Raw genomic sequence first — 26,764 nt, forward strand, 5'->3', positions numbered from 1 at the left:
TAATTAATAGCAGCATGCTACCAAAATGCGAATAGTACTTCACCAAATGAAGAAAATCTGCAACCATCCGGTGAAAACCTAAAAAACCAGAGCTGCTCAATAACCAAATGTTTAGTCATTGACCGGCAGAAACGAATTGAGCTCTTTAGCTGTGCTGTACCTACCCTTCCCCAAAAGTGGGCGGGTCAGTCTACCTACACCCTAAATAAAAGAGCGCTACTGCGAATTTTGAATTTTTAGCTGCTGCGTAAAGTAGAAATTAATAGCTTTGTAATTATTTGGTAATTTACTTATATAAAATTCTATATACAGCGGTCCCGGTAAAATCGTAACCCGAAAATTGTCGTAGAAAATTAAATCGCTAATTTTTAATGCTCTGGTTGAAAACGATGTAAACTGCATTATTATATAAATCAAAAACCTTCAAATATGATTATTCTGCCGTTTTGGGGCCATATTTCTTCCGTCAAACTGGATGGAAAATCTGTTACATGCTACAAATAATTTCTGATGAATATATTTGATACCGCCGGGTGAATGAAAACCGTAAACCGGGAACTGTATTCATCTACAAACTGGATGGAAAATCTGTTACTGCTACAATTATCCCTTTGGAATGAAAAAAGTTTCCCTTATCCTGAACAAAAAGTTCGTGGAATCCGCAGCACAAAGAGAGAGAGAGAGAGAGAGAGAGAGAGAGAGAGAGAGAGAGAGAGAGAGAGAGAGAGAGAGAGAGAGAGAGAGAGTAAATTTTGTGCTGATTATGGAAAAGGCACCGTTATTTCCTTTTAACGCAGTCATTGTCATTCTCTATCTGCAATGAGTAGTGATAATCTCTTCAGGCAAAGGATTTTTCTTTCGCTTTAGATCGCTCATTATGAGGGGATAAATGGGATCACACAAAAAGAAATCTGTTTTTTATCAATGAACGCCAGAAGTGTAGCGGGAGGTGGAGGTCGTTGTCCTCTTGTCAGACTGTCTTTCCCTAACAAAAAAAAGTTGCCATTTACCGCTAACTTAGCTCATGGTGTTACCAACTGATGTTCCTACAATTGTATAAGAGGGAGGAGCATTTCAGACCGAATTCAGCAGCACACAATCCTTGAAAGAGGTAGGATGTGTTACTCCGTTGTAGGTGTTGTGACACAGGATTCGGCCGACCGAGATATGCCATCAGTGACGCTTAAAAGTTTAATGATAAGGTTTTTATCTTACTTTACAGGTACTAATACAAATTAAATAAATGTCTTACAGAAATGTGAGAACTAATCAAGTTAGTAATTTTTTCTCACAGTATTAAAGCCGTTCCGTTTTCCTTTTTGCTATAAAGTATATTTATATAAACAAACAGTACCTGTAAAGTAAGATAAAAACCTTATCATTAAACTTTTAAGCGTCACTGATGGCATATCTCGGTCGGCTGAATCCTGTGTCACAACACCTAAAACGGAGTAACACATCTAATTTGTATTAAATATTTCATAGGTATTTTGCTGTGTTTACACTACTAATAATATTTTGAAATTAGTAAATCAATGTTGTAAGTACTTTATGGGTGTATATACTTAAGTGTACGAGTTTTAGGAGGGTAATGTAAGATGACTTTGGGTGTTCTGGGATGATGGTTTGAGGTGTATTTTTGTTTAAACTGATATTAAATTGTTTTAGTAGGATAATTTAAGGTATATTTTTGTTTGAACTGTTAAATTAGCAGTGAACTGTGAAAATAAGCAGTTATAAGAGTTTTACAGTAATTTATGGGGTACAGGGTATAAATATTCCCGTATTTATGGCAAAAACACGCATTCATGTATATATACAACGATACATCGGAGTTTCTTTTATAGCGGTGTAGGCTCAGATGCTTTAATCTGTTATCTCAGTGAGCTACTGTGCTACCTTTATTTATAATTGCAATAAATTTTAAATGAAGCACAGATGTGATTTCACCATTATGATGTTGCTTTTGCTTATTCCAAATTGTTTTGCAGCCTGCTCATTATTAAAGTCTTTAGGGCTGCAGCTTAAATTTAGTAGCATACTTTTTTCTAACTTTCTCCAATTTGTGATAGATGAATAAAAATTTATTTTACTTTTACTCTATTTTTACTTATGGAAGTTTCCATTGAGAATTAGCAAATTTTTATCAAAAGAAATGTGTTCCTGATTTTTCCATAGGCCCTTTGCATCAACGAGTGTTGGTGGTAATGATGACAGTGAGGTATTACAGCCATAGTTCAGATAATTCACTTTTATATTACAGTTTGCTTCCATATTAAGGTTTCAGTAGATTCTCATTGTGATGCTGTTCAGCTTTACTTTCTATTGGAGGTGAAGGAATTATTTCTACTTATCTTGTATGGTGCTAAAACAAAATTTCATTGTTGGTTAGCTTTTTGGTATGACAGTAATTTATATTCCAGTAGTTTGTCAATGATTTGTTTCTTATTGAGAAGACTAATTTTACCATTTAATCTGAATTCCTTCTGCATCATGAGGTTTAGAATTATGTTCTTTGGGCTGCTTCCTTCAAGTTCTCCTATAATGTTCTGCGTATCTTCTTTGTATTCATGTATAATAAATAGGGCACCGCAGGGATTCGGTTCTATACTGCTATTAGTACTCTCCCCACTCCCAGATCAAGTATCCATCTGACTTTTAACACATTTGGCTTTTTTGTGCTGCTTTTCCCCTCTTGATCATGTACTCTATTTAGTTCAGACTTAATGCATCTATTTGTTGGATCTTGTGTGAGGAGGAGGAGGAGGAGGAACTTTTGCATTTTATACAAAGAAATACTTGTACTATTTGTTAATATTGCACCACAGGTACTTAGCTGAATTTTAATTTTTATCCTTTCTACATCAACATGGAGCCATGATACCAAATATATATTTCGGGCATAGAGATGGATGATACCTAGGGCATTTCCTTAGCTTTTGCTCCAATGCTTCATACCAGCAATCTCCCTTTTTTACATACCTACCTATGTAATCACTATAATAACCAGTCTGACAACTACAAGAAAGGCTGGTCTGGTAGCAGTCAGAAGGGGATAAACAGACGGGAGATGAGATGGTGGGGACTGACAGGTAAGGGGAAATAGGAATCACATCACCAGGGGAGAGGACAGCGGGTTGGGAAATGGCATAAGAGATATAGGTATTGATGGTGAAGGGCAAGGCCTCATATGATTCAGGAGAGGAAGTAAAACTAAGGGAAGTTGTGAGGAACTTGTGTCAGTATGTGTTCACTGGGAAGGAGTGTTTGTAATGGCCTCATTGAAGGATGAATATACAGTCAGGGTTTCATAAAGGGCAAAATTATGAAGGTAACGTTTCCTCTTGGGCTGATAAAAATGTGCAGTGGTCATTGTCAGTGGTTACTGAATTTTTCATGTTAATTGATGTAATTCTTCTGTTGTGGGAACATCCCATCATGAAAGTCAGTTTTTCTCAGGAAATCAGTTGACCTATGGAATAGAATAGAATATATAATTTAGGCCAAAGGCCAAGCCATGGGACCTCTATGAGGTTATTCAATGCTGAAAGGGATATTAAGAGTAAAAAGGTTTTAATGGTGTAACAGGCAGAAAATCTCAGTTGTACCAAGAAACACCACTATCTCAACCCCTTGCATCCTCTAGGAGAATTTTGTACGTGGAGAAATTTCTATGTGGCATGTTTTGCATACCCAATAGGTGATAGCCAGAACCACAGTAAGGTTGCATCAAGTATGCATACTGGGATATACAGCCAAAAGCATAAATAAAGACAACTGTGTATGATCTGTGCAGAGACATGGACCCTTACAATGGAAGAGATTTTGAAGTGTGACTACAACATAAATCATTGGAGTACATTATGAACATCATGTAAATGTTGAAGCATCAGTAAGATGTTGTGTACTATATATGAAATCAAACTGATTTCTTAGATTGAGATGGGTTCAACACATGATGAGATGGGGTGAAGAACAGAGGTAGCAAATATAGGACCACCTAAACACGAACCATGAAAGGGTCTACAAACTTTTGGAGAAAGAGTACAGGCAGTCTCCGCTTACAGGTGGCATCGTGTTTCGGCACTTGGCTAACGATGTCGTTAACCAGATTTTCGGCGCTGTAAGCAGTTTATTGGCGTCAGTAAGCAGTTTATCGGCATCTGTAAGTGGTTTATCGGTTCCGATAACCAGTTGACAGAGCCGTTAAGGCATTGTAAATGCCATTTCTTACCATAATTATGCGATGTTCTGGTTAACAACAATTTTCGGTTATCATCACTCAGCCAGGAACGGAACCCCCACCGTTAACCAGAGACTGCCTAATAAATAAGATAGGAAGTCAGGTAAAAGGTAAATAAGATAGAATATACTGGATACGTAAAATTTCACATCTAACCCCATACAGTCAAAATCTGAAACAAAAACAAATTAGGCAGTCCCCGCTTATTAGCAGCATCGGTTAACGGCGTTTTGGTGCTTGGCTAGAGACGTAGCTAACTGGGTTTTCAGCACCGATCTCAGGTTAGTGGCACCATTAAGTGGGGATTTCAGCGCTGATCTCCAGTTAACAGTGATGTTAAGTGGGGATTCGGTGCTGATCTCCAGTTAACAGCGCCACTAAGCAGGGTTTTGGGTGCTATTATCACTGATTTTCGTTTAGCGGTGCTCAGCTGCGAACGGAACCCCCACTGTTAACCAGGAACTGCCTGTACAGTAAATCAACTAACAAATTATTTTAAATTATGTGATAATCAAATGCTTTCAACTTACGCTGTAGAGGCACTCCAGCACTGGCAGCTGCAGGAATAACAGGAACCGGGGGTGAACTGACTGCTGGAGGTTGGTTATCATTTGAAGATGTTGGGGAATCTTGTAATATGGGTTGCCCATCTAAAGAAGGCAAAATCTGTGTTGCCAAATCAGGTTCAACTGTAGACAATGTGGCCATGGGAGTTGATACTGGGGAAGGGTTGTTACAGGTGGTGGTGTCCCTTGGTTTACAGTCTGCATAACAGATTCTGATGGCTGTTCCTGATCCGATTCTTGAAAAGCATCTTCAAGAAAACTTTTGGATGCAGCTGTATTTTGGAGGGCAATCTGATTTGATGATTGGGGAGGTTGAGCAGATGTTGCTGCAAGTTGAATGGAGGGGGGTGGTGAGGACTTTTCTATCACCTGGGAGGCACTACTGATGGCTGGAGCTGGTATGCATGGGGTTGTAGATTTAGTACTTAGCTGTTTCCAAGACTGTGAAGTTTTGAGTTGATCCAACAGGGACATCCCTTTATCTGACCCATCATCCTCATCTTCATCATCCTCCTCATCATCACTAAAGTGCAAATTGTCAAACAATGATTTCTCTGGTTCCTTTTTCTTTTCTTCCTTCTTCTTTGTTTCTTCTGTCTTTTGCTGAAGATACACTGGCTTTCTCTTTCTTTCTTTTGACACTACTATTGGTTGCTGCTGCATTCCTTGTGGTCTTGGTTGCTTTAAAAGTCGTGGATGATATTCCAGTTCATCAAGCTTAGTACTTTCTGCTATGCAGTCTATTACCCAATCTGGTGTGACAACACTAATCTGTTCTTCATACCTTAGTGCAGTGGCATACTTATCCTGTAATGTAAGAAAAAGTATTAGAATCAACAAGAAATACAGGTACAATAATCTCTTCATTATTTGGATTAACAGAGCCAAGGACCCATCAGATCCAGACACAGGCAAATAAAAAATTCTAGGCATGATAAAGGGAAACTGTACTCTTCCTCACCTAACCCTGTCAATACTGCATAACTGTAAATACTCAATATGCTTGTAAACAATAACCATCACACTTTAAACTGAAAACTTTATGCAAAAGGCTATTATCCACCTCCTGCCCCTATGTGTAACAAAATACCAAAAATTTTTAAAGTAATTTGTATTTTTCCTAACTATAGAAACCTGAAGTCCTTTAAATTAGGAATTACTTTCAGTGGGAGCTGGAACATGACCGTTTAACTTTAAACAAGGTGATGAAGTACGTAGTTAACTAACGACTACGGGTGGGAGTCCCACCCACCCAGTTGGTAAACACTCACTTTGCCTTTTGGCCCAGGAAGCAGAATGAGGGGTGGCTGAGGTGGGCATTTAATGTAAAGGACCTCAGGTTTGTATAGCTAGGAAAAATACAAATTACTTTAAAAATTTGATTTGTTCCTACACAATATAGAAACCACTGATCCTTTACATTAGGAAGACTTACTTCTTGGAGGGAGGATTCTGAGTAAGCTTCTGAACTGACTGGAGTTTGCCTCACCTGGGACTCCTACCTGGTCATGTAAGAGCAAAGGAAGAGGACCAGCCTCTGATGAATTGCACAGAAGTGTGAATGACTGTGTGTTCAATTGTCAACTTCTGGACCTTTCGAAATTATGTGTGTGTGTAGCAACGAAAGCTTGGACAAACCCAGAGTGTCAGAGACAATAAAACTAGGATAACCAATGGGTTTTTGTTTTATTGTCAGCCCATCTCTCCCCTTGCAGGGAGGCCTTGCATCTATAAATCTAAGTGAGATTACAGACAGGGTGCTCAGTTATGTAGGCTCACCTGCATGACCCGCCCGACCAGCAAGTGATGGAAGGCTACTCAACTCTCTCTGTAAGAGAGGAGAGAAAAAAGAGAGAAGGGAGGGAGCCTGTCTCCCCACAAATTTGCTCTTTGCTACCGAACACCTTAGGTGAGATGCAAACTGTCGGCAATGGGATTTCGGCAAGCTACACAACTTGTTGTACAGCTGCCACAGGGCTCAGGGAAAAGGAGTCCCAAGACCTGTGGGCAACATCCTAAAGGTAGAAAGATATGAGAGTGGACAGCCTATGCCACTTTCTGTCTTAATACCTGAAAAACTGACAGGTTCTTCCAGAGTGCGAGGGACGGACCAATGTCTCTATCCTCGTGAGGTACTTGGAGCGAACTCATATCCACATGCTGGCGGAGGAGAATGCTCACTCGATAGCCTCACAAGGATAGAAAGAAAATGTATATGAACACTATTTTCCTAGTTGAAAAAGTACTAAAGATGAGTCATCAACACTCAAGCTTGAGATGTCGAGTCCTCTTGGAGATAGTACCGAGGCAATGTAACTGAAACAGTAGTATCCTGCACGAGTGCTGTTAACCCTTAAACGCCTGTTGGACGTTTTAAACGTCGTCCAAAATTGTCTGTCGAATGCCGAGTGGACGCTGCAAACGTTCACTGAAAATGCTTTTTTAAAATATTCAATACAAAAAATAATTATAGGCCTAGTTTGCGGAAGATTTCAAATCCACTACCGGGCGGATGCTGGGAGTTCACGGATCCAGCTGTTGTTTTGTTTCTGAGCGTCACCCAGACAGGCATGCGCCGATTTACCCATCTCGCATCAGAGAGCATCAGAGTAGCATCTTTCCATGGAGCGATATTTTGACGCAGACGTGTTTTGCTGAACTTTTGCAGTAGTGTTAGCGATTAATCATGCTGCAACAGAACGTTTGCAGAGATGTCGCAAAGCCGCCAGGAGCGTGAAAGGCGCACATTGCCTGTCGGAAGTGAGCGTGTGAGGCGAGTTTTGGACTTGGATGCTGGAGAAGGACCCAACAACCAGAGTGACCCAGCTTCTCAGCAGCGTATTGTTCGCCACGCCCTGACCTATGGCGACCAAGGACCACATCCCGTTCCTTTACGACCCCTAGGAAGCATCGGGTGTCCTGAGGGGCATCCGAAAAACATTTGGGAGGCCTCCAACAGAAGGACATTGATGAGTACTTGTTGGAGCTCGATCGAGAGCAGGTCGAAAGTCCTGATTTCGTGGTAGTTGGTCATCTAGCGACGACGACAATGCCTGACGCCAGCGATGATGAATATTTGCCACCAATGTCCGTTGGGATCCTCAGCAGGAAAGTGAATTAGAGTTTAGTGGGTTTAGTGCCTACGAGGGAGAAAGTGAGTTGGAGGAGGAAGAGGATGACTCGATTGTGGCTGGTGGGGACGAAACAGAAAGTGATGGGGAAAGTGAAGGAGACGGCCCAGCTGGGAGTGTGAGAGTGCGAAGACGCGCACCACCTGCACAGCGCAAAACCTTTGAAGGTCGCAACGTTCGCGGCAGCTCAGGTGAAGGTCGTCCCGTCCGAAAGTGATGAGGGGTGGTCGGAGGACCCCACCCCACCTAACATGCACCCATTCACGGCAGTACCTGGACTGACCATCCCTGTGCCTCTCACGGTACTGGGGTTCATTCAGCTTTTCCTGACGCTGGAATTGCTTGAATTCCTGGTTGCGGAGACGGTAGATTACGCCGGTACTGCCGTGAGGAATTGCGGACGACGCTTGTCGCATCCTGGCGGGCTGCAACCTCACGGACATGGCGCACTTTTTTGGGGCTCCACATATTCTTTGGGATGATGCCTGTTGCTGACGCCAGGCAATATTGGAGGCGGAATTTTTTTAAGCACGCCTAATGTGGCCGGCATTATGTCCCGTGATAGTTTCCTGGCGTTGGACAGGTATTTCAACGCCCTTCAACCAAAGGGCTATACCCCGAATAACCCGACCGCCTCATCTTAGTCCGCCCAGTGTTGGAGTTCATTCGTGAACAGTGCCAGACTCTCGTGGTTCCTTCAAGAACCTTTCTTTGGATGAGGGTATGATGCCATACAAAGGGCCAAGTATCAAAGTGTACAACCCAAGAAGCCAAAGAAGTATGGTGTAAAGTTATTTTTTATTACGGAAGCCAACACTGGATACGCTGTGGACTTCTTGGTGTATTCTGGGGTCTTCTCCACGCTTGTGACACTGTCTTCGGTCTTGTGAATCGCTTTCCGTAACCAGGGATACCACCTGTTTATGGATAATTATTATAACTCGGTATCCCTGGCCCAGGAACTGTATGAAGCAGGTGTGCCTGCCAGTGGTACCCTTCAGTTGGTGCGTGGGGCCCCGAATGTCCTCAAGAGGTTTGCTAGCCACCCGCAACATCTTGCAAGAGGAGAGACAGAGTGGCGGCGGAAGGGGGAGATGTCTTTCATTTGTTGGAAGGGGGTCCGACTGTGCCCATGATTACGACGAGTCATGAGCCCATCCAAGAGGAGATCACCCAGCGGAAGAAGACACGCCGGCAGGGCCGAAGAGTTACGTATGAGGAGTTTCCAGGTCCAACGCCCTACTGTCATCGGGCACTACAACAGGCACATGGGAGGAGTTGATCTCTTTGATCAACTCATCCAGTATTATCCCTTCGCCAGGAGAACCAGGAGGTGGACACAGAAGCTCCTCAAATACCTCCTTCAGTTGGCCCTCCAGAATGCCTACATCATTTACTGTGGGTATAATTGACGCTCGGAGGTTGACCCACATCCAGTTTCTTGAGGTGGCTGGGAATGCCCTCATCAACTTCGATCCGGGAGGAGTGGCCTTCCAACGCGCCCCCCGCTGCCCCGAGCTCCAGCTCTGCCCCGAAGAAGAAAGGTCAGATGTCGTGAGATACCCTGACATCATAATTCCTCATCCTGCCGGCGCCGCCTGCTGCCGCCGTACCTTGATGATGATGCCACCGAATTCCAGTGTCCCGTCGGGTAGGCCGACCCTGTGTGACGGCTGCAGCCAGGAGATCACACACTGGAGCTCATCCAAGGGGGCAGACAGAAACGGTGCCGGGTGTGCCATATGAATGGCAAGAGGAGAGACAGCCGGTATGTGTGTCGCACCTGGAAGGTAGCACTTTGCAGGTTGGATGAGTGTAACCGCAGGTACCACAATGCGGTTATTTATTGGAGTGCGCCTGCCGGAGCGACACCGGAGGGCGCAGCGAGCCGCCAAAGGGCGGCCCACAAGCAGTAAGGGCGCGTGTCTCCCTCCTCCGCTTGTGCCCCGTCATGTCGGGAGGAAAAAAATGCAAGACTCTTCAATGAAAGAGGGAGAAAACAAGAAACAGCACGAAGAGTCAGGATTACGAGTGAGTATTCTGCATTTATTTTTTTTTTAGTTTTATATTTACGAGTGAGTATTCTGCATTGAATTTATTTTTAGTTTTATATTTACGAGTGAGTATTCTGCATTGAATTTATTTTTAGTTTTATATTTATTACAAATTTTTATATATCTGTATTCATTGCTGTTTTGTATAATTTCGTTTTATGCAAAAACAAAGTTTTTCACAACCATTCCTTTTAGTTATGTTTTCATTAACAAAGTAAAAACAATATAATTTATATGTGTCTATGTATGAATGTCTGTATATATATATATATATATATATATATATATATATATATATATATATATATATGTGTCTATGTATGAATTTATCTGTATATATATATATATATATATATATATATATATATATATATATATATATATATATATATATATTTTAATTTTTTTTTTACTTGGGTCTCTTTTTGGGTAAGCAAAAATCTCATATTCTGGTGATATTCAATCCTTTACCTTCACTTTGCAACAAGCGGAAAGTCTCTAGCACAATATTTAGATTTTTGGTGAATTTTTGAAAAAAAAAAATTCCTTATCCATACAGTAAATAATGTAAAATCGTTTTCTTGCGCCAGCTTTATTTTTCGCTTTCATATTATTCGTTACATAAAGTGTTATACATCAAAATGTGCGCAATTTCATGTAGAATACAACAAAAAATATATCATTCCTTTAGCTCTTCATAGTTTTTAAATATTTACATCGAAATAACGATAAATAGAAAAAAATCAACCTTCGGTCAACTTTGACTCGACTGAAATGATCGAAAAACGATCCGTAGTTTTCCATAATTATTACATTCGAGTAACAATCAATCATTTACCTTCATTTTGCAACAAACGGAAAGTCTCTAGCACAATATTTAGATTTTTGGTGAATTTTTGAAAAAATTTTCCTTCGCTCATAATCAGCTGAAATTCCTGGCATTTCTTGCGTCTGCTTGCCGTAATTTTTTCGCCATTTCATATTATTCGTTTACATAAAGTGTTATACATCAAAATAATTTCATGTGGAATACAACAAAAATAAATCATTCCTTTAGCTCTTCACAGGTTTTTAATATTTTCATGAAATAACGATAACTGACAAAATTTTAACGTTCGTCAACTTTGACTAGAAAATGAACAAAAACGCGTTCTTAAATTATTACATTCAAGTAACAATCAATCATTTACCTTCATTTTGCAACAAACGGAAAGTCTCTAGCACAATATTTAGGTTCTTGGTGAATTTTGAAAAAAATAATTTCTCCACTAAAAATCATTTCTTGCGCAATAGCTTGTGATAATTTTTTGCAATGGGATAAGATTTTAAAAATTTATACATCAAAATGTGCGCAATTTCATGTAGAATACAACAATAAATATATATCATTCCTTTAGCTCTTCATAGTTTTTAAATATTTACATCGAAATAACGATAAATAGAAAAAAATCAACCTTCGGTCAACTTTGACTAACGAAATGATCGAAAAACGCATTCGTAAATAATTATTACATTCGAGTAACAATCAATCACTTACCTTCATTTTGCAACAAATGGAAAGTTTCTAGCACAATATTTAGATTTTTGGTGAATTTTGAAAAAATAATTTCTCCGCTCGCAAAATCAGCTGAAAATCGTGGCATTTCTTCGTCCAGCTTGCCGTAATTTTTTCGCCCTTTCATATTATTCGTTACATAAAGTGTTATACTGTACATCAAAATGAAAGAATACAACAAAAATAAATCATTCCTTTAGCTCTTCACAGTTTTTTAATATTTTTGGCGAAATCACGATAACTGACAAAATTTTAACGCTCGTCAACTTTGACTAGCTGGAAATGATCGAAAACGCATTCGTAAGCCAAAAATTATTACATTCTAATAACAATCAATCACTTACCTTCATTTTGCAACAAACGGAAAGTCTCTAGCACAATATTTAGATTTTTGTGAATTTTTGAAAAAATAATTTCATCCGCCAATTCAAGACTCCGCTGAAAATAGTGTCATTTCTTGCGTCAGTTTGCCGAAATTTTTTCGCCGCTTTCATATTATTCGTTACATAAAGTGTTATACATCAAAATATGCGCAATTTCATGTACAATACAACAAAAAAATATATCATTCCTTTAGCTCTTCACAGTTTTTAAATATTTACATCGAAATAACGAAAATAGAAAAAAATCAACCTTCGGTCAACTTTAACTCGATCAAAATGGTTCAAAAATGCAATTGTAAGCTAAAAACACTTACAGTCTAGTAATATTCAATCAATTTCCTTCATTTTGGCACAATTGGAAAGTCTCTAGCACAATATTTTGATTTTTGGTGAATTTTTGAAAAACTTTTTTTTACGTCCGCTAAGAATTTAATTCATGCATCATTTTGTGATAATATTTTCTGTGTTGCTTTAATTGTTTTACAATCTGTTATATACCAAAATCATCGCAATTTAGTGTACAATACACCTAAAAAAATTAACTTAAAAGATCATTACATTAGCTTTAACCGTTTTCCTTACAGCGATTTGTATACAATTATATACGTTTTTTTTCGCTGTCATGTATTCCAATATTTATATATGATAATGACATTTTTTCATTTCTGATGATTGCATACTAAACTTCAGGCAATGAGAAAAAAGGAGCCAAAAATGAACTCTTAATCTTGAAAACTAAGCGCTGTGATTTTTTTAAAAACTTTTTTCCGCTTGAGATGTCGCTACCTCTCGAGGCCACCGCATACGGGAGACGTTTTTGAAAATAGGGCTTCTTATATTAAAGGGTTAACCAGTTCAAGATGGGATTGAATGACTCAAAAGTCTTGCTATGAGTTCCGGGTCAAACTCAAGTGTGACAGAACCGAATCTCCTCGAGTGTCTGGCTGGAAACCTAGGTCTCCACAGACAAGAAGATAAAGCAGGAGACCTCCTATACAGGTGAGCTTACCTATGGGATGCATCATCTGTCTGGGACCCTGGCACCATTCCCATGCAAGAACATGCCAGGGGTGAGGTCCCACTTGAGCGTTGGACCTTCACTCTCTCATAAGTTAGGCCCTGGTCCAAAAGATCGGGGACCTTGCAGGCGTCACTGAAGTCCGTGGGGCCCTATGCTTCGGCAGAACCTTAACCTGCCTGGGGAAAAGATTCCCGAGGCAGAGATTTGTGACACGGGTCTTATCAGAACCTGATATACCTCTGGCAACACTGGTGTCTGGAAGAACTGTGTACCTGAAAATCCTGTGGCATGGGATTCCATGGAACCCATACAACAGCAGCCACCGACACACAGAGATCCGAGGACTCCCGTGCACTGGTGGAAGGTTCTTCACCAGCCCAGGGAGATGACTTCCCTAGACCGATGTCAGAGGCATGAGTGTCCATGGAGACCCATGCCTATGTTGCTCTCACAGCATGGGGAGAAGCAACTGAGAGATCCCTTGCCTCTCCTGAGGCTTGAAGATTGTTCCACGGGTTGGGAGATGTTCTACTAGCGACCGAGAAGTGGAATGATAGCACAGTAAACTGACATCTTCTGATGCTTATCACAGGGCGCCTCCAAACATTGAGAAATCTTGCGAAGTGTCTGGAGAAGAAAGCCAAATCCCTGTCACCTGATACTGGTGAGGAGCTTGATTGCTGTTACATTCCAAAACCCCGGATGTACCTGGCTAACACTTGCTGAGTGTGCAGCCGCCCACTTCCATACTTGCATCGTCAGCCTGTAGAGTTGGGGGAAAGCCTACTCCCCCGCTTTTGTTGACAGAAGTTACTCTTGCGGTGAAGGGGGTACTGATGCTCATCCGTACCACAGAGCAGCTTACCAAGATAAAGCTGTCCTGACTTTCAAAAATTGGTGAGGAGATGCTTGCCATGCTAATTCCGTTCACCTGAAGGAAGCAAGTCTTCCAGGTGTGCGCCTCTTCCCTCAGTCGATATACCTGTGAACAGGGGCATGATGGGAGGGGGGAGTGTGCAGAGACATTCCAACGAAGCTCCTGTCATCTAGTCAGTAGGCTAGTTCTCAATTCATTTCTTTCCCGAAGGAATGGAAAGGAATAGAGAATCTCTTATTGGAGACAAGAATCATTGTATCTTCACTGAAAGGAACAATGGAAAACCATTCCTGAGGACCTGGTTCTCCAAGGGTGACAGGTGAATAAGGACAGCTGTTACTGTTGAGCTGAATTCTTCACTGAAACTGGTGATGTGGGACTCAGACTGAAACACCAGCGTGACAGGTCACTAAGAGTTCTGCTTAAGTGTGGGGTCGAGCTTCTCTAACTTGAACTAAACTACAGAGTTCTGCAAGTAGAGAAGTTGTCTTCTGTTCCCCTAAGAAGACCTGCCAAGTAGAGAAGTCATCTCCTGTTCCCCGAAGAAGACTGATATGTATGAGTCTCAGTCTTCTTCGAGGCCGGAGCCTCCTTGAGAGAAGACCGAGGAGGGGACCTACTTGGCATCTCCGATTGCTTTGAACCCTCAATTTGGAAGCGCTTGGTTGGGAACCTGGCCGAGTGCTTGAAGAAGTACTGATAGGATTATTATTACTATTATTATCAAAGTAGTTTAACCAGACCACTGAGCTGACTTTCACCTCTCATAGGGTTGGCCCAAAGGATTAGAATAAAATACCAGGTCTAGGCCTGAGGCCAAGCACTGGGACCCAACAGTCATTCAGTATGATGATGAACAAATTTAAATGAAATTAAAAATTGCACATAGGCACAAGCTCTCATACTGGAACACATACATACAATAAATACATTTACTCATACTTCTATACATACACACTAAAAAGGTACATTACAATTCAGAATAAGTTAACCCTTAAACGCCTATTGGACGTATCATACGTCGACTAAAATTGTCTGTTGGGTGCCGAATGGACGCATCTGACGTCAACTACAAAAATTTCAACCTTCGGTCAACTTTGACTCGACCGAAATGGTCGAAAAATGCAATTGTAAGCTAAATCTCTTACATTCTAGTAATATTCAATCATGTACCTTCATTTTGCAACAAATTGGAAGTCTCTAGCACAATATTTCGATTTATGGTGAATTTTTTAAAAAAACTTTTTTCTTATGCATGGGCGGTAACTCGGCCGAAAATTTCATAAATTCTTTCGCATTTTGTCGTAATTTTTGCACTGTTCTATATTAGCCGTTACATAAAGTTTTATATATGAAAATGTGCGCAATTTCATGTACAATACAGCAAAATACAACCCATGGTTGTAGCTTTTATCAGTTTGGAAATATTTTCATATAAATCACGATAACTGCCAAAATTTCAACCTTCGGTCAACTTTGACTCGACCGAAATTGTGAAAAAATGCAATTTTAAGCTAAAACTCTTACGATCTAGTAATATTCAATTATTTACCTTCATTTTGCAACCAATTGGAAGTCTCTAGCACAATATTTCAATTTATGGTGAATTTTTGAAAAAAACTTTTCCTTACGTCCGCGAGGCCAGACATTCTTTTCATCACGTTGTCGTAATGTTTGCACTGTTTTATATTAGTTGTTACATAAAGTTTTATATATGGAAATGTGCGCAATTTCATGTAGAATACAACAGCAAATAACCCATGGTTGTAGCTTTTATCAGTTTTGAAATATTTTCATATAAATCACGATAACTGCCAAAATTTCAAGCTTCGTCAACTTTAACTCGAACCAAAATGGTCAAAAACGCAATTATAAGCTAAAACTCTTACATTCTAGTAATATTCAATCATGTACCTTCATTTTGCAACAAACTGAAAGTCTCTAGCACAATATTTTGATTTATGGTGAATTTCTGAAAAAAAAATTTTTTCCTTACGTCTGCGCACGGTAACTCGGCCGAACATCTCAGAAATTCTTTCGTCATGTTGTCGTAATGTTTGCATCGTTTTACATTAGTCGTTACATAAACTTTTATATATGAAAATGTGTGCAATTTCATGTAGAATACAACAGAAAATAGCTCATGGTTGTAGCTTTTATCAGTTTTGAAATATTTTCACATAAATCACAATAACTGCCAAAATTTCAACCTTCGGTCAACTTTAACTCGACTGAAATGGTAAAAACGCAATTGTAAGCTAAAACTCTTACATTCTAGTAATATTCAATCGTTTAACTTCATTTTGCAATAGATTGGAAGTCTCTAGCACAATATTTCGATTTATAGTGAATTTTTTAAAAACATTTTCCTTACGTCTTCATGCTGGTAACTCGCCGAAATTCTTTCGTCCTCGTCGTCGTAATATTTGCACCGCTTTAAATTAGTCTTTACATAAAGTTTTATATATGAAAATGTGCGCAATTTCATGTACAATACAACAAAAATAACTCATGGTTGTAGCTTTTATCAGTTTTGAAATATTTCCATATAAATCACGATAAATAGAAAAAATTCACTTTCGGTCAACTTTAACTCGACAAAATGGTCGAAAACTGCAATTGTAAGCTAAAACACTTACAGTCTAGTAATATTCAATCAATTAGCTTCATTTTTCAACAAACGGGAAGTCTCTAGCACAATATTTCGATTTATGGTGAATTTTTGAAAAAAACATTTTTTTACGTCAGAGCGTTACGAATTCATGCATCATATTGTGATAATATTTTCTCTGTGTTGCTTTGATCGTTTTAAAATTTGTTATATACCAAAATCATCGCAATTTAGTGTACAATGCAACTAAAATAAATTAACTCATTAGCTTTAACGGTTTTGCTTACAGCACGATTTGTATAAATTATATACAAGTTTTTTTTTCGCTGTCATATATTCCAATATTTATATATGATAATGATATTTTTTTCATTTCTGATGGTTCATACTAAACTTCAGGCAATGACAAAAAAATGAGCCAAAATGAACTCTTAATCTTAAAAACTAAGTGTGCTGTAATTTTTTGAAAAACTTTTTTCCGCTTCAATGCGCTAACTCACCGAATGCCGCATACGGGAGACGTTTTTGTAAATAGGGCTTCAAAACTAAAGGGTTAAGTAATATTTAAAATTTAGTTTTTTTTTTTAATTCGACAAGTGCTATAAGGGTTTTCGTGCTTTTATCATTTACTTTTTATATTTAATTAGTTAAATCAGAGTTCCTCATAAACATCAAAACTGGAACAACTGAAAATGTAAAAAGATTCTGACAAAATTTCCTTCACCGATTTATTTCCAAAAGTTGACAGTCGCTGTTAGTCATACTTTGGACACTCACACAACACATTCTGACCATCATCACCTTGCACTCTGAGCACTTGGGAACCGGGCCATGTGGACTGCTCAATAAGTGTCCATGTGTCAGATGAGTATGGCCTATGCTGAGACATGTCAGAATTATTTGTGCATGTCTCTCTCTCTGATATGATAAGAAGAAGTCAACAATGTCCTGGCGGAGGCAACCAGGGCAAATCAGAGTCTGCGCTCCCGCTGGGGTATCCCCGCTTTAAGCGGAAGACCCCGAGTCCGCGGCCCTCAGAGTAGACCTAGTAAGCGATACAGGAGGCACAGGAGACAACACCAGCAGGCTGTTGTCCAGGCTGTACCTGTCTCGACAGTTTGCCAGCCTTCCACTTCGAAGGCCCAACCCCAACAGTTCATGCTGGTGCAGCCAGCTCAACACTCTCTTGCCGCTCCTTCCTTCGTGATGTCTCCGGTATTTAACCCTTCTTATGAGGGCCAGGGGTCGTTTCGGGGTCTTAATAGGAGCGCAAGGGGGACTAGAGCGAGAGCCTCCTTCAGAGGCAAGGCTGCCTCGCGACACCCTCTCCCGGGAAGAGGAGGCCGCGGTAGAGGAGGCAAGCCTGCTCCCTTCCCAGTGAGAACAATCAGGTGGGCGGCAGACTTTATCTGTTCAGGGACCGTGGACCTTCAGTCCATGGGCCCACAGTATAGTCTCCAAAGGTTTGGGCTGGAGCTGGATCAAAAGACCTCCCCCTTTCACCAGATTTCATCAACCGCCTTCCAAAGCTCTGCGGGACTTTTTCACGGAATTACTCCTAAAGAGGGCCATAAAGAAAGTGAGACACCTGAAATTTCAAGGCAGGCTGTTCAGTGTTCCCAAGAAAACTCCAGTCAACAAAGAGTAATCCTGGATCTGTCGCTGGAATACAATCTTTATATACAATGCGACAAATTTCGATGCTTACAATCGCAAAAACAGGTGCGGACTCTACTTCCTCGTGGAGCCGTCACCACCTCTACAGATCTTTCAGACGCATATTATCACGTCCCGACTGCGCGGAACTTTTCTCCCTTCCTAGCTTTCAGACTGGGGAAACAGGCCTACTTGTTACGGGTCATGCCATTCGGGCTCAACAAAGCACCCAGAATCTTTACGGCTGGCGGAAACGGTAGTACAACAGTTACAGTCCCGGGGATATCGCTAACCGCATACCTGGAGGATTGGATAATTTGGGCATCCAACGCCGAGGAGTGCCGGAGAGCTACGCCATAGTGATCGAGTTTCTGGAATCCTTAGGCTTTCAGATAAACAGGGCGAAGTCCCGCCTAACTCGGAGGCTTGATTTCAGTGGCTAGGCATCCAGTGGGACCTGGTCTCACAAAACTGTCTATTCCACCAGCCAAACGAAGGGAGATAGCCAAAGCCACCAGGCAATTCCTCAAAAACAGGAAAGCCTCTCGGTGAACGCAAGAAAGAATCTTGGGTTCTCTTCAATTTGCATCTGTAACAGACCTGCTCCTAAAAGCAAAGCTGAAAGACATAAACAGAGTGTGGCGAAGACGAGCCAATATCAAACTCAGGGACAAGGTGTCATTAGTTCCTCAAGTGCTAAGGACAAGACTCAGGCCGTGGTCCACAGTCAAGGGTCTCTCAAAGTCAGTTCCCCTTCAATTCCCCCCTCCAGCTCTAATAATACACACAGACGCTTCGTTAAGCGGCTGGGGAGGATACTCACCAAAAGAAAAGGTACAGGGTACATGGTCCACAATGTTCCGTCAGTTCCATATAAACATTTTGGAAGTGATGGCAGTGTTTCTAACCCTGAAAAAACTTCGCCCCGCCAACCAGGTTCATATCAGGCTGGTGTTGGACAGCGCAGTAGTAGTACATTGCATAAACAGAGGGGGTTCCAAATCAAGCCGGATAAACCAAGTGATGATAGCCATCTTCTCACTAGCGGAGAAACACGGCTGGCACCTGTCAGCTACCCATCTAGCAGGGGTCCGGAATGTTATTGCAGACTCCCTGTCCAGAACAACTCCGCTGGAGTCAGAATGGTCCCTGGACAAGGGTTCTTTCGAATGGATCCGCCGTCAGGTTCCGGGCCTTCAGGTGGACTTGTTTGCCACGGAGAGCAATCACAAACTCCCTTGTTATTTTGCTCCCAACCTGGACCCTCAAGCTCACGCCACGGATGCAATGTCCATAGACTGGAACAATTGGCAGAAAATCTATCTGTTTCTGCCAATAAACCTACTGATGAAGGTGTGTTGCACAAGCTCAGGTCATTCAAGGACAAGTGGCCTTAGTAGCTCCCAACTGGCCAAGAGCAATTGGTTCCCTCTTCTTCTGGAGCTCAAGTTACGATGTCATCAGATACCCAAGCCACAGCTGACTCAAATAGTGCAAACAAGGACTGTTTCAGCTTCCTCAAGAATTCTGAATGCCCTGGCTTTATGGACTTTATGAAATTCGCCGCCAGAGAGAGAGGGCGGATATTGATCCCATTAATACTCTGTTTCTTGAATCAGATAAAAGAGATTCTACCCTCAGACAGTATGATTCAGCAGTTAAAAGTTGGCATCCTTTTTAAAGGAATCTGAAGCCCAAATCATGACCGCCAATTTGGCAATATCATTCTTCAGGTCACTGTTTGAAAAGGGTCTGGCTCCGCCACCATAACCACAGCAAAATCAGCTTTGACAAAGGTGTTTTTGCATGGCTTTAAGATTGATTTAACAGATTCATACTTTTCATCCATTCCTAGAGCATGCGCCCGTTTATACCAGTGACCCGTCCACATACGGTTTCCTGGTTCCTTAATGATGTTCTAAAATTAGCCTCAGAAATTAATAATGATCAATGTTCTTAATTAAATCTGTTAAGGAAGACCTTGTTCTTAATTAGTCTAGCTTCAGGTGCCAGAATTTCAGAACTGTCTGCTCTCTCTAGAGGTGTCAATCACGTGGATTTCCTCCCGTCAGGAGAAGTTCTGCTTTCCCCAGATCAGAGATTCTTAGCAAAAAAACGAAGACCCTCAGGATAGGTGGTCCCCTGGAAGATTGTCCTTCTTCCACAAGACCTGTCCTTATGCCCAGTCGCTACCTTGAGGGCCTACTTACAAAGAACTTCTCAGTGTTTGTCTGGTCCTCTTTTATCAGGGAAAAGGTGGAACACTTTCTTTAAAGGCTATAAGACAACAAATCCTGTACTTTATTAAGCAAGCTAACCCGGATTCAGTCCCTAAGGTTCATGATATCCGAGCGGTGGCTACCGCTACTAATTATTTTCATAATATGAATTTCGCTGAGCTGAAGAAGTACACGGGTTGGAAATCTCCATCAGTGTTTAAACGCCACTATCTGAAATCACTGAAGCTCTGAAATTCCTGTGTGGCTGTAGGGAGCATTATCCTCTCACCTTAAATTAACCTTTAATCCCTATCCTTTCCCCCCGCCCGCCTGCCTCATTTATTTGCCCTGCCATTTTCTCCTGGACCAGACATGCCTCACAGCCTGGCTCCTAATATTATAATGTACAATCTTGTGTGTTAGTTTTAAGTGTGTGATATGTTATACTCACTGTGATTTAGTTTTAAGGCCGGAGATACCCTTATAAGTTTTGTCATTTATTTAGTGTCAGTACCTTAGCCACTATAGTATTAATAATGTATATAGTTGATTCTCATGTCCTTTATTATAGTATAAATTATATCCCTAGTCACAACTCAGTTGTTCTGCTATAACTATAGTATTTAATTATATTTTGGGGATAATTAAAATTATTTTTAATAATGGTGTTTTTATACATGATCACCTAAATGTTTGTCACTTTTAAACTTTCACCAAGACTTGGAGCTCAACATGTTAAAAAAACTATGATTCTCTGTTATGATTTCACCGCTGACACAGGGACGAGCTCAGAAAAGGGGATTTTGACAAAGGAAAATCTATTTCTGAGGGAGGCCCTGTGTCACCCAATGACCCCCAGGATCTAGGTTTCCTCCCGAGTAGGCATACCAAGCTTGTGGGGGTGCTAGCCTGGAATGAGTTCAGATGGCGCTGGGGTCGCCGGTTGGCGGGCGGGTGAGTATGGGCGCTGGATCAGCTCCCCACATTCCGGGTTTTGTCATTGGGATATCTTCAGAGCGCGGTCCTGTGGCAGTGACAACAATCACTCACCCTTACCTATACCGACATCTATTTTATTATAGATGATCGATCTCGGGGTAGTAACCCCAGCATTCCTGATAGCTTTTTTCTCTGGTATATTTAGCAAAGAATTTACCTAGAAATATGTGCTGGATGGATATTTCACCGGGTGACACAGGGCCTCCCTCAGAAATAGATTTTTCCTTTGTCAAAATCCCTTATTTGGGTGCAGTTACAACATGCTTACAGTTGAAGCATTATGCAACATGGATGTAAATGAAAGGCAAGTTACAAAACATTGAGATGAATTGCAAAATTAATAAGTGGAATGAAATATAATATCAACAGCAATAAAATATTCTCCTGTGTACTGTAAATATATTAAGTATGATACTCAGTTAAAAAAAAAGCTAAATGGTGGGTTTTGCATCATAATTGACAAAATGCCAAATGTATATATAAACACAGGGTAGGCTACATACACAAGTTGTTCGTGTTATTGCAAAGTGAAATGGGAAATTGATGATAACAGTATAACAGAAATTAATGTTACATTTTTAATATTTTTCTTTTTTAAATAACATACTAAGAGTCTTATCCACAGCACAATATGAATGACGCAATGCTTGGTAAGTACAATTCATAGTAAGGGACAGCAATGTAAGAAGGCAAATTTACTTAATTCTAGATAAAACAAATTAATATAATGCATTATTGTAAAGACTAATAAGGGTACTGTATAACAAAATATTCATGGTGATAAATATATGGTAGGCTGTAGGTAAAAGGAATTAGGCTAGGGGGTAGCCCATATGTACCAGAATACTGAATTGCAAATCAAGTTATGTGAAAATTCGGCCAATGACATGCATGCAAGAACCTAACCCCGTCATCACTTGACGCCTACCTATACTTGTGATTTTATTTATTTATTTATTTATTTATTTATTTTTTGTCTTTCCTTCACAAGGGTCGTCAAAAGTCTCCAGTCTTGAGGAACACTACTTCCATTTGGTTCTGTCAAGTAACGTCTCAAGCTCATGTTGATATTTTGTCTAAGGATTTGCCTTAGTTAAATATTAAGGCACATGAAGTTTTTTCTTGGATCTTGCTGTTATTCTTTGAGTGGGGACATGGTTTTCCTCCAATGTTAAAATTTTATCAATTTGATGTCACTGTTTAAGTTGTGTGACACATTCTCAAATAAATGTAATCCTTGGATTACATTTGTGTGAGAGAGGCTGCTTTTGCAATACTGGCTTTATCTTGCTCTTCTGGAGACAATTTTCTCATTTGTCGATTACTTACAGTATGAACATATTTTCTAACTACTCATGATTTTATTTATTTTTCTGAGTCCAGTCCCATGTCAGCCGGTGAAATTCCATTACAGCACGAATTTCTAGGTATAACAATGCTAGATATACCAGAGAAAAAGAGCTTTCAGGAAAGCTGGGGTTACTACCCCCAGTCGATCGCCTTTAGAAGACGCGGTATAATGAAGGGTGAGTGAAATACCACTACCACGGAAATATACTCGAAAGATCTCTCCTTATCAAAACCCCCGTAAAAGAGCGGTGAGCCGTTACAGCTCCCACACTCAACACCCGCCAGGACGGCGACACCAGCGCCACCTACTTCATTCCATTTTCTAGCACGTGATATGCTTCGCTTTTTTTGTGTGCTCGTCCCTTTTTTGGATTGTTTTTCATCATCTACAATGGCATCGAGCACCTTTTCCATCTCTAAGTTAAGTACCATCTTCTTGTGGGGTTTTTGATCTGTTTTTGGCTGTTTTGGTCTCGTATTTTCATAAATATGGAGATCTTCTTATGACGCCACGGCGTCCCCCGTCAGCCATGTCGACCGCGAGGCGACTCCTTCTGTTCTTTCGGTTGGAGTTGTCTCCTCGTCGCTATATATAGGTTTTAGCCCTTGAATTCCTTCCTGGTGGTTCCGTGCGGTGGCTCCCCCTCCATTTTTAGTTTTTGTTTTGCATTTTCGGCCTATCGGCCTCTCTTAGGGTGATGCTCCGTCCAAGTACCCCCCCACCAGGTTGGGTTCTTTTTCATTTAGTCTCATAGGCTATTATTTTATACTTGAAGATGGTGCTCTTCTTTTAGTTTTAGTGTTTTTAATTTATTTTGTTTATTGTTTTTGGTTGTGTGGTTTACCTCTAGTGGGCCTCCCCCCCGAGGTAGGCTACGCTCCCTATGAACGTAATTTTATTTTGATTGTTTTTATGTGATGGTTGTAGTGTGGGCTCCATCCCTTGCCCTGGGTGCGGAGATCAGGTTGAGGGAGTTTTGGTTGCTGTTTCCTCCGGGATCGTTTTACGGTGGTCAGAGTGAGCCCCTTAGTCCTCTTCCTCCAATTTTGAGGGAATCGAGTTCTTTGGATGTGTTTCCTCTAGGCTAGTCGCCTACTTATCCCCTACTCGATCCTGGTTGGCTCCCGCACAAAATTTCTCTCCCCTGTTGGTTCCTCCTCCCTTTACACCCTTTCTCCTTCCTAACCTATACTAGGTTAGGTTTATATTAGGCTTCGCCTAGGAGGAGTTGGGCTTTGGGCTGTGTAGCTCCCTGGAGTAGGCTACCCTTCCAAGTTCATTTGGAGGGAAGGATGCAGTTGAGCGGGTGTCATGTTCTCCTTGTCTCCTGTCCCCTTCCGGGTAGCCTGCTCCTCTTCACTACCCCCTCCCTCCCCCTCAGCTTTGCGACTCGTGCGGGTGACGCTAGATGGCGTTTTCTCCGAGTTCAGGGACTCCTCCTATTGGTAGAGGGATTCGCTCCTCCCATACCGTCCCCCAGCTTCGCTGTGGTGGGGTGGGTGGTTTGTTTGCTCGAGCGTGTTCGAATCCTGTCTCATACCTCTCATCTCCCCATCGGGCTCTTGATAGGTTAGGGTGAGGGTGTGGCCCCGCCGTATGTTATGAACATAGAACACTTTACCCGTTTTGTTTCTCCGGCGGGGAGGTGATGGTGGGATGATTCTATGTCACGCAAGCGTAACGGACTCTTCCGGTCTCCGGAGTATTACCATCACTTGTTATTTTTATTGTTGATTATTGTTATTATTATTTTGTTTTAGACCACATATACGTGAATCCGGTCCCACACCCGGGGGCTCCGCCGTTATTTTTCTGGCAGCCCTTATGGTTGGTTCCTGGTTTCTCGTTCCTTCATTCCCCGGAGTCTTCCGGGGTCTGAATCCTTACCTTCCACTCTGTGCATTTAAAGCTTATTGGCCCAGTTTATAATGGGGAGTTCTTCTACGCCGGAGTATTCCGGTTGTAGTTGAGTTTCCCGGCCTTGCCGACTTTATTTTGCTTGGAGTGTGAGGTTCATGTACTTTTACCTTTACAGACTGTTCGCTGTGAGGAGCCGGGGTGTACCGCCTCCCTTCAACAACCCTACGGACACGTAGTGTGCCGGACCCACGCTGGTTGTGCGGTCCGACTTGACGACCTGGTTGTTTGGCACCCCGATGGTTGTGAGGTTTGCTTTGCTCTCTGCTCAACCATCCAGGATGAGTCGGTAAGTGACAGTCTTCTTTCCTCCGGTCCATGCTCCTCATGCGTATATTGTTTATATTCTCCGTCTGACTTTTCATTCCTGACTAACTGCAGGTTTCCTTGCAGGCGGACGAAACTTCCAAGAAGTCTGCCTTGGAATCCCTCCGCCTGGGTGGCTGGGTTCGGCAGGAATGTTCCGTCGGGGAAGCCCTACGCCCTCGACGCCAGGTTGAGGACTTGCTTTACCCGCGCACGGGTGGCGGCTGCAGTGCCAGAAGAACTTGCCACCCCTATCATTCAACAAATCCGGGATGAGACCCAGCCACCTCAAGTGGACATCATGTACGCCGAGGTCTCGGAGGATGTTGCCGCCCTAAATCTCGACTTGGAACCGATGAATTTGGAGCAGGACCAGGTGGTAAGTGGTGGTGAGGTAAGTGAGGATGTTGGGGCGGGCCCCCCTTTGTTTGACTCCCCTGCTTCATCAGTCTCTTCATTTGCAGGTTTTGTGAAGTCTTCCTCTTTGGGTGATAGAGCTCCGTCTGCTATCCCCAAGTTGAAGACTTCATGGAAGGCGAAGGGCTACAAGTCCTCGACTTCCAAGAAGGCACGCCCTTCCCCGTCGAAGGCTAAGGTTTCAGGACCGGTAGCCTCCGGGAGTAAATCTAGTTCCTCCGGCAAAGGTGCGAGTAAGAGGGCTGCAAAACCAAGCCCTCCTCGCCAACCTTCTTTGATGCAGAGGCCTTGCCACTGAACTGTACAAAAAGTTCACAGAGGACCTAGATTCTAGGTTTGAAAAGATCTCGGATAAGTTTGCCAACTATGACAATATACTGGCAGGTTTGGCTCATAACCTAAGGCAGAACCACAGTATTCTATCCCCGACACTGCGGACCTCCCGCCGTTTGATGTCGGAAACCCTTGGCGGTTCAGACTCCGGGCCATCCAACATGATGGCAAACTTACCTAGACGGTCTGGGCACGAGACGGTTGGAGGAGTTGGAGTTCTTCCCCCCCGATCTCTTGCCTCCTTATCCTGGCTTCGTAAGGCTTACTGAAGAAGCCTGGATTCGGTCAGACAAGGTACCTAGGGAGACTGTCATCATCCCTAGGGACCAGGCTCAGTCGGCTCTCCTGCGCACTCTGACGGAGTGGCAGGCAGTGAACACGAAATTGACCCCTTTCAAGGGCAATTTCACGATGTTCACCCTGGGAGAAGACCTTCCCACTCCTTGCATGGACAAAGTTGCTCTGGCTACGGCCCGAGCATGCTTTGACGGTAATCCCTTTCCTCAATTAAGGGAAACAGACCCTACTTCCCTGGTATTCCCAGGAAGTAATGAGTTCTGGGTGGACGCCCCGTCCACTTTCACTGTAGGCAAGCTGGACCCTCTTTGCGCTTCCACGCAGTTTAGTGAACAGCTCCCTAAGCTGCCGGAATCTTTGTTGAAGGCGGAGTTTGAGGCCCGGACTAAGTTAGCCCGGTCCTTGAGCTCCGGCTGTCTTACAGAGGCTACTGCCGTCTCCGGCTCGGACGAACCCTTTTTCCAGGTCCTAGCTAAGTCTTTCCTGGCGAGCTTCCAGTCAGACTTACATGAGTTTATTATGGCTAGACTGGAGTGCAGAAAATTTATTTTTACTGACGCTACAATCCGCCACGAGCCTAACAAGCTCATTAAAAGCTCGATCTGGGGACCTAACCTCTTCCCTGAAGAAGAGGTTACATCCGCCATGTCTGAGGCTACACGGGCCAATCAGAGTCTCTTGCGCGCCGGTGGGGAATTCCCACTTATAAGTGCAAGACCCCAGAATCGGCCGGCCCCAGACGAGAGGAGGCAAAAGGTTCAGGAGACACAAGAGGCCCCATCAGGCGGTGGTTCAAGCCGCCCCGGTCTCGGCAGTGGCCCAGCCATC

At 42.1% G+C, this 26,764-nt stretch overlaps 1 protein-coding gene across 1 annotated transcript in view; it reads right to left on the minus strand.

Annotated features, from left to right (window-relative positions):
- The window catches only part of LOC136849124 (PAX-interacting protein 1-like), a 408,835-nt gene that overhangs the window by 282,191 nt on the left and 99,880 nt on the right, over positions 1–26,764 (minus strand). The window contains 2 exon segments of the mRNA XM_067122120.1: positions 4,774–4,930; positions 4,933–5,616. Of these exon segments, the coding sequence (XP_066978221.1) occupies positions 4,774–4,930; positions 4,933–5,616 (841 nt within the window).

The sequence above is a fragment of the Macrobrachium rosenbergii genome, chromosome 2 (assembly GCF_040412425.1).
Source record: "Macrobrachium rosenbergii isolate ZJJX-2024 chromosome 2, ASM4041242v1, whole genome shotgun sequence".
Taxonomy (NCBI): Eukaryota; Metazoa; Arthropoda; class Malacostraca; order Decapoda; family Palaemonidae; genus Macrobrachium; species Macrobrachium rosenbergii.